The sequence below is a fragment of the Salmo salar genome, chromosome ssa28, assembly GCF_905237065.1.
Source record: "Salmo salar chromosome ssa28, Ssal_v3.1, whole genome shotgun sequence".
Taxonomy (NCBI): Eukaryota; Metazoa; Chordata; class Actinopteri; order Salmoniformes; family Salmonidae; genus Salmo; species Salmo salar.
The window spans coordinates 36,639,421-36,648,339 of record NC_059469.1 but is presented as its reverse complement, the minus strand read 5'-3'; the positions used below and the strand labels follow the sequence as shown (position 1 = coordinate 36,648,339).

The following is an 8,919-nucleotide window of genomic DNA, read 5'->3' as shown; positions in this document are numbered from 1 at the left end:
AGGCACACTTTACCAGCATGGCTACCACAGCATTCTGCAGCGATACGCCATCCCATCTGGTTTGCGCTTAGTGGGACAATCATTTGTTTTTCAACAGGACAATGACCCAACACATCCACAAGCTGTGTAAGGGCTATTTGACCAAGAAGGAGAGTGATGGAGTGCTGCATCAGATGACCTGGCCTACACAATCACCAGACCTCAACCCAATTGAGCTTGTTTGGGATGAGTTGGACCGCAGAGTGAAGGAAAAGCAGACAAGATGTGGGAACTCCTTTAAAACTGTTGGAAAAGCATTCCAGGTGAAGCTGGTTGAGAGAATCCCAGGAGTGTGCAAAGCTGTCATCAAGCCAAAGGGTGGCTACTTTGAAGAATCTAAAATATATTTTGATTTGTTTAACACTTTTTTGGTTACTACATGATTCCATAAGTGTTATTTCATAGTTTATGTCTTCACTATTATTCTACAATGTAGAAAAAAGTAATAAATAAATAAAAACCCTTGAATGAGTAGGTGTGTCCAAACTTTTGACTGGTACTGTATAAAAAAATAGATGATATCAGAAATGATCATCTAATGCAGTCACTCAGAGAAGATCTCATGTTGCCTATTCTCTCTGAGAGACATGGTTTAAGATCAAAGTAGAACCCTATTCTCTCCAAGAGACATGGTTAAGATCTAAGTATAGAACCCTATTCTCTCTGAGAGACATGGTTAAGATCTAAGTAGAACCCTATTCTCTCTGAGACATGGTTAAGATCTAAGTATAGAACCCTATTTTCTCTGAGAGGCATGGTTAAGATCTAAGTAGAACCCTATTCTCTCTGAGACATGGTTAAGATCTAAGTATAGAACCCTATTCTCTCCGAGAGACATGGTTAAGATCTAAGTATAGAACCCTATTCTCTCTGAGACATGGTTAAGATCTAAGTATAGAACCTTATTCTCTGTGTAGGGCACTACATTTGACCTACAGTACCTATGAGATTTTGGTAGGGAGCTATTAGGACCGTGCTGTCTAAAGTGTCTATCCTCACCCCCAACTCTCATCCCCATTATCCCCCCCCACCCAAACAGGAAAACAATAGGTTGTAGTGCAAAGGCATGGTTATTGTATATTTGACTAAACCTGGTGTGGCTTTGAAATAATTATTTTCAATGAGCAGAATACAGTTCATGTCATTCTGAAGACAAGGAAATATTTCAACGATATTACATGTATAGAAGCAACATTTGTGATTTCTTGACAGATTAGTTGTCACGTCCTGACCATAGAGAGCTCTTATTTTCTATGGTAGAGTAGGTCAGGGCGTGACTGGAGGTTTTTCTAGTTATTATTTTCTATGTGGGGTTCTAGTTTAGTTGTTCTATGTTTGGGTGTTTGGTATGATTCCCAATTAGAGGCAGCTGGCTATCGTTGTCTCTAATTGGGGATCATACTTAAGTAGCATTTTTTCCACTTATGGGTTATGGGATATTGTTTTGACTTAGTGCACGTAGCATCTCTGTAGTCACGTTTAGTTTATTCTTTATTTGTTTTTGAATTTTGCTAAGTTTCACTTTCTAATAAAAGATGTGGAACGCTACTCACGTTGCGCCTTGGTCCGACATTTATTCTAACGAACGTGACAGAATATCCCATCAAACCAGGACCAAGCAGCGTGTTCACCAGGTGAAGGATTTCTGGACATCGGAAGGAGATAATGGAGGACAGCGACGATGACAGAGTTCGCGGCTACAGAAAGCCCAAGGACAACCCCAAGTTTTTTTTTGGGGGGGGGGCACATGGAGTTGGCGACTGAGCAGAGGAAGGAGCCAGAGACTGTCAGGGAGGCAATGGCGAAGGGAGAGAGTGAGATGAGAGAGTTGTTGTGCAAGTGTGTTCTGCTCAACATCCGACCAGAGGATCCGGTTAGCAGTCTGGTGCAACCTGTGCCGGTTCCACGCTTCTGGCCTCAAGTGCGCCTCCCCAGTCCGGTACGTCATGTGCATGTTCCTCGCACTCTTCCTGAAGTGCGTGTTCCCAGTCAGGTACGTCCTGTGCCTGCTCCTTGCACTCGCCCTGAAGTGTGTGTCACCAGTCTGGCGCCACCTGTACCGGTTCTACGCAACAGGTCTCCAGTGCGCCTTCATAGCCCAGTGCGTCCTGTTCCAGTTCCACGCACCTGCCCTCCAGTGCGCCTCCCCAGTCCAGTACGTCCTGTGCCTCCTCCCCGCACTCGCCCTGAAGTGCGTGTCACTAGTCCGGTACCACCAGTGCCAGCCCCACGCACCAAGCTTCCGGCGACGGTTCCCAGTCCAGAGCTTCCGGCGACGGTTCCCAGTCCAGAGCTTCCGGCGACGGTTCCCAGTCCAGAGCTTCCGGCGACGGTTCCCAGTCCAGAGCTTCCGGCGACGGTTCCCAGTCCAGAGCTTCCGGCGACGGTTCCTAGTCCAGAGCTTCCGGCGACGGTCCACGGTCCGGAACCTCCAACGACGGTCCACGGTCCGGACCCTCCTGAGACGGTCCGGAACCTCCAGAGACGGTCCACGGTCCGGGACCTCCAGAGACGGTCCACGGTCCGGGACCTCCAGCTTCAAGGCCAGAGTTTTCTGCTTTGGTGTCCAGGCACAGCGTCCAGTCCCGCTCCATGGCCGGAGCCTTGCCCTGCGCCGATGCCCAGTCTAAGCACGGCGTCCAGTCCAGCTGCAAGGCCAGAGTCTTCTTCTGTGTTGGTGCCCAGTCAAGGCACAGTGTTCAGCCTGGGTCCATGGCTGGACCCGCAGGATGAGAGGGTTCTTCGGCCCGCACCAGAGCCGCCACCGACACCCCCCCAACCCTCCCTTTTTGTTTCAGGTTTTGCGGTCGGAGTCCGCACCTTTGGGGGGGGTTTACTGTCACATCCTGACCATAGAGAGCTCTTATTTTCTATGGTAGAGTAGGTCAGGGGTGACTGGGGGTTTTTCTAGTTATTATTTTCTATGTGGGGTTCTAGTTTAGTTTTTCTATGTTTGGTATGATTCCTAATTAAAGGCAGCTGGCTATCGTTGTCTCTAATTGGGGATCATACTTAAGTAGAATTTTTTCCACTTATGGGTTATGGGATATTGTTTTGACTTAGTGCACGTAGCATCTCTGTAGTCACGTTTAGTTTATTCTTTATTTGTTTTTGAATTTTGCTAAGTTTCACTTTCTAATAAAAGATGTGGAACGCTACTCACGCTGCGCCTTGGTCCGACATTTATTCTAACGAACGTGACATTAGGTATTTCTTTTAAAACAGAGAAGAACAATGAAGCTAAAAAAAAACACATATCCCAAAGATACAGCATATAAACTTGAAAAAAATAAACATTTGATTACTTACAGACAGGGAATTTTGATAAAACAATATACTCTTCCCTACAGTCATGGAAGAAAGGCATTTCAGTCTTCATAACTTGTAGCTTTACAGATGTGTTTCCTAAAGCTTCACGTCACAGAAGACTGCTCCCCAGAGGTATCTTTGCACATTACATTTTTTTTACGTTAAACCTAGAGCTAATAAAGCTTTGCTCCAATGTTTGTCTCTTGTGGATCTTGTGCTCTGCCCTTGTGGTTGTTTTTATCCTGGGAGGACCTCCTCTTCATCATCACCTCTTCAGAGTCACGACAAAGTCCTTCCTCGCTGGCGGCTTGGAGGCTGTCGAAGGTCCCCTGTCTCTCCCCATTCATCCTCAGGGTCTTCTCCTGCCTCCTCCTCCTCTTACACTGCTCCGTACAGCGGTCCAGGTAGCTGAACTTACATCTAGTGTCGGTGGTGCAGGCGTACATCCCAACGGGCACCGCCAGCACCATGGCACACATGATCACAATAATATGGATGAACTTCTCCCGTTGTTCCAGCTGGCTGATGTCACTTCCTGTTAAGAACACGATGCATTGACCGGCGCGAGGTGTCTGGTTCTTCAGCGTCACACACACCTCGTATTTACTAACCGGTAGGAGGTCGTTGACCTCATAGGTGTTGATGCCCGGCCCGATGTATGTCAACTCCTTTTTGCCAGAGTGGTATTTCCCCAAGTGGATGGTGAACCAGGTCTCTGCTGGGTTGTCTGTCGCAGCGTACCACTCCAGAGTAATGCCGTAGACCGTCTGCTTGGCGATGCGGATGTCAATGTAGACGTTCTCGTCGGCTGAGGCCAGGGGGAACGGGGGACGAGACATGGCGGTACCGCCGGAGGAGGAGGTGTTGAAAGACTTGATGTTGATTAGGAAACTGATGGAGGAGTTGCCGATAAAGTTGTTGGCGAAGCAGGTGTAGACGCCTCGGTCCGCCAGGTGCAGGGATGGGATGACCATCTGAGATCTGATGGTCTCATCGTCCATACGGGTCTCTGACACTGAAGAGGGAGAGAAAGGAGAATTATCCCACTGGGCATACACTGGTTGAATCAATGTTGTTTCCAAGTCATTTAAATGAAATGACGTAGAACCAATGTGGAATAGACGTTGAATTGACATCTGTGCCCAGTGGGATGTTACAACTTCAGAAACAAGAAAGACCTAATCTGCATTCATTGAGTTGTTGGTGTTTAAACATGTACATATTGTATATTTACAGTATTTACAGTTATATGTTGCATTAGGAATAGGGAAAGGGGGGATACCTAGTCAGTTGTACAACTGAATGCCTTCAACTGAAATGTTTCAACCACATTTAACCCAACCCTTCTGAATCAGAGAGGTGCAGAGGGGCTGAAATAATCGACATCCACGTCTTCGGCGCCTGGGGAACAGTGGGTTAAACTAGACAGTACTGTTGAGTTTGCCTACAAGTTTGCCCACAAGAAAAGCTGTGACATACTGTTGCAATCAATCTATGGCGGCTTTTCTACTTAGTAACTTAGAAACATCAACAGCCTACCAAAGTCATGAATGACATACACATGCATTAGCCTGCTTGTTCTAAATCCTGTTATCAAAAATGGTGTAGCTTACAATAAACTATGACTGACATATGATATCATGGTAAATAACCCACTGCAGCAAAGTCACAGCAATCTAATGGATGGTAGCCTAGAATTTGCAATGAAATAAAACCTTACCAGTAAATCCCTTTATAATCTTCAGGTTGTACGACCAATGGATGGAGGGTTCAGGCCTGGCTTTGACTAAGCACTGGAGGGTTACCTTGTCCCCCAGTGACACTGTCATGTTGGTTTCTGAGGCTGAGGCCTCGGGCTTCATACATGTTTTCAAACCGACTTCGTGGAAGAACTTCCCCGCCCTGGAACTGGGGCCTGTGCACTTCAGGTACGAGTTCATCAGAATTAGAGGTGGACTAATGGCTTTGATAAACTCAACGAAACCTTTGAGGCGGCAGTCACATAGCCAAGGGTTGTCGTGCAGCGCTAAAACAACGTTGGCCTCTCCACTGCTGGCCTCTTTACGTCCTTTTCTCTCCTGTATGTTGATGAGAGGCCAGTTGAGGAAGACATCCCTGGATATGACAGTAAGCTGATTGAAGGATAAGTCTAAATAGGTCAAGCCTGGTAGTTGTCTCAGGGCGGATTCCGGGAGCACGTCTAGTCGATTGAGTTTCAGGTCCAAAATGTTCAGGTTCGGCGTGTCCTGGAACGCTGTCCATGGCACTGAACGCAGCTTGTTTCCCTGGAGCCGCAGTTCCGTTAAATTCGTCAGCCCTTCGAGACTCTTGATGTTCATTAGGGTGATGTCGTTGAAGTTCAACCATAGAGACGCCAAGGCAGTAACTTTAGAGAAGGAGCCGCGGGGTAATTCGGTCAGGTGTGAATTCTCTATTCGAATTTTACTGAAATCATTTGGGACGTTGTCTGGGATTCGTCCCATGGCGGTTTCCATACAAAGTAACGATCTAAAAAAATAAAAGCAAAACATTCTGGGTTATGGAAGTACGGTTAGAGTAAGTTATCTGTATTCCTTTAAAACAGACACAGGTGGCAGGTAGCCTAGCGGTTAAATGCAGACTATGTGAACAATCTGGATGTGTTCCTGTAAATCGCTGATAAATCCTGATAAAAACGTCTACTAAATGACTAAAATGTAAAATGTTATCTCTCTGTATTGTCCACCATTGAGTTCAGTAATAGCCTGATCAGTCAATACTGCATAACGTACTGACACGGTAAGGAAGCTCGGGTACAAAACTAGCTAGGTCGCCTACCAAAAACACTGACAACAAACCACTTACCTTCCCAAGTTATCATTTGTGCAAGAGCATCCGGGTAAACAAGATGTTGAGACAGGAGTTACTTTATAGAATACCCAAGCTATAGCTAATACTGTATACAAGGTGGCCATAATTCCTTTTAACAGAAACCAATGTGAAGCATTAGAACAAGAGCATCTCCACAGGGAGGGACGGACAGTAGAGGTAAACCTATTACCTTAATCTTTCTTGATGCAATCCCTTTAAGACACCAAATGATATGTTAAAACACGCTGGAAGTTTGTCTTTTAGTTATAAACCTCATTGTGGGGTGGTAGGTAGCATAGTGGTTAGAGGGGCAAGCCAGTAAACCGGAGGAATTGCCCGTTTGAATACCGGGTCCTACTGGAAATATCTGTCAGGAAGTGAGCTTGCAACCGGAGAGTTGCTGCTATCAAATCCTAGATGCCATTTCCTGCCGTTGTGCCCTTAACCCCCCCACAACAACAGCTTCCCGGCCGCCCAGTGTGGTAGCCCCCTGCACTTCTCCAAAAAACCTATATGTATGTATGTATGTATGTATGTATGTATGTCTTTCGGAGAGGTTGGACCTTGTGTGCAATTGACCAATAAAGTGATCTCTTGAGTGATTGTCTGTGTCACTACATGTATGTTCCCTAATCCCTATAAATGAACGGGACATTTCAGAAAATAATGTGATTTCTCATAAAAAGTATTACTTGATATTAAATATGCACCGACAGTGACTTAGAGCATCGGGAAGTCCAAAATGCAATCTATAGATCAGGGCTTCTGCAGACCATTGAGAATATGGCACTATATACCTCACGTCTATTATTTGTCGACTGCATGAAACAAAAGGATCCATGCCTATTAATTGAGGAACGAATAGAAGAGGTCTTCAGATATATATGTACGTAGTCTGCAAACGATACTGTACAAAGTAAACGACCACAGTGGCCAAGACAAACGATCAAGTTGTGATCAGCATCGTGGACCAGCGCCAATACGATGCGCTAAACAAAACATAGGCTATTACGTGAAGCTATCCATGGTGCTGGTCACTAATTGTTTCCTTGTCATTTCTTCCGCAGCCCTTCAAATGTATATTATATCATAGTGTATGTACTAAGACTTAGCTTAATGCTATTGCCGAGCATACTGGTGCTATGCCATGCTGTAGCTTGGCACCTTAATGTTTACATCTGCCTGTTTTTAACCTCTTGATAATTGACTATTGACACCAGATGGATATCACCCCATTATGATGTTCTGTATCTTTGAAAACAGAACCTATCCTCTGATTTGCTTGAAAAAAATGGTTGTCAAAGTGTTCTGGGGAGGAATATGCTATTATAGAGCAGGTAAGGATTTAAGAGGACACAAACATTTATAAAAAGTATTTATTTATACACATACAGTACCAGTCAGATGTTTGGCCACACCTACTCACTCAAGTTTTTTTTTTTTTTTTACAATTTTCTACATTGTAGAATAATAGTGAAGACATCAAAACTATGAAATAACACATATGGAATAATGTAGTAACCAAAAGTGTTAAACAAATCAAAAATATATTTTAGATTCTTCAAAGTACCGTAATTTCCGGACTATTAAGCGCACCTGAATATAAGCCGCACCCACTGAATTTAAAAAAATATATTATTTTGAATATAAATAAGCCGCACATGTCTATAAGCCGAAGGTGCCTACCGGTACATTGAAACAAATGAACTTTACACAGGCTTTAACGAAACACGGCTTGTAACAAAAATAAATAGGCTTTAACGAAACACGGCTTGTAACAAAAAATAAATAGGCTTTAACGAAACACGGCTTGTAACAAAAATAAATAGGCTTTAACGAAACACGGCTTGTAACAAAAATAAATAGGCTTTAACGAAACACGGCTTGTAACAAAAATAAATAGGCTTTAACGAAACACGGCTTGTAACAAAAATAAATAGGCTTTAACGAAACACGGCTTGTAACAAAAATAAATAGGCTTTAACGAAACACGGCTTGTAACAAAAATGAATAGGCTTTAACGAAGCACGGCTTGTAACAAAAATAAAAAATTAGCAGTAAGCTTTAGTTGTCTTTTTGCACTGAGTCAATTCCTCACGCTGCTGTTTCCAACGTCTTATCATCGACTCATTAAGACCAAGCTCCCGTGCAGCAGCTCTATTTCCTTTTCCAACAGCCAGATCAATCGCCTTCAACTTGAAAGCTGCATCATATGCATTTCTCCGTGTCTTTGCCATGATGAGGGTGACAAAATGACTACCGTAATCAGAATGATGGGAAGTGTGAGAGCGCTCGATTTAATCTAAACAGTAAACAAAGAAGTTGTTTGACCTTAACCCGTTCAGCAATTTCATTGGTCTAATGAAAGCTCCATGCCGCCAAAAAACTGAGCACGTCACAGAATGTGTTTTTTGGAGAAAAAAAAATTGAAAGCGGGAAAAATCCATATATTAGCCGCGTCATTGTTTTAGCCGCGAGGTTAAAGCGTGGGAAAAAAGTTGCGGCTTATAGTCCGTAATTTACAGTAGCCACCCTTTACCTTGATGACAGCTTTGCACACTCTTGGCATTCTCTCAACCAGCTTCAAGAAGTAGTCACCTGGAATGCATTTCAAGTAACAGGTGTGCCTTGTTAAAATTAATTCCTGCATTTGAGCGAATCAGTTATATTGTGACAGGGTAGTGGTGGTATACAGAAGATAGCCCTATTTGGTAAAAGACC

The 8,919-nt window shown here is 44.1% G+C and overlaps 1 protein-coding gene across 2 annotated transcripts; it reads right to left on the bottom strand.

The window, feature by feature from the left end:
• Nucleotides 1-2,933: 2,933 nt before the first annotated feature.
• Nucleotides 2,934-6,685, bottom strand: LOC106589930 (leucine-rich repeat, immunoglobulin-like domain and transmembrane domain-containing protein 2). Of its 2 annotated transcripts, none has more exons than XM_014180382.2 (3): nt 6,389-6,685; nt 5,069-5,856; nt 2,934-4,363 (listed from the first exon to the last, which is right to left on the bottom strand). In XM_014180382.2, the coding sequence occupies exons 2-3, from the start codon at nt 5,841-5,843 to the stop codon at nt 3,522-3,524; spliced, it is 1,617 nt and encodes a 538-aa protein (XP_014035857.2). In that variant the 5' UTR covers nt 5,844-5,856; nt 6,389-6,685; the 3' UTR covers nt 2,934-3,521. The 2 variants fall into 2 exon arrangements, with proteins under 2 accessions (XP_014035857.2, XP_014035856.2); XM_014180381.2 differs by lacking the exon at nt 6,389-6,685 and adding an exon at nt 6,193-6,382.
• Nucleotides 6,686-8,919: the final 2,234 nt, after the last annotated feature.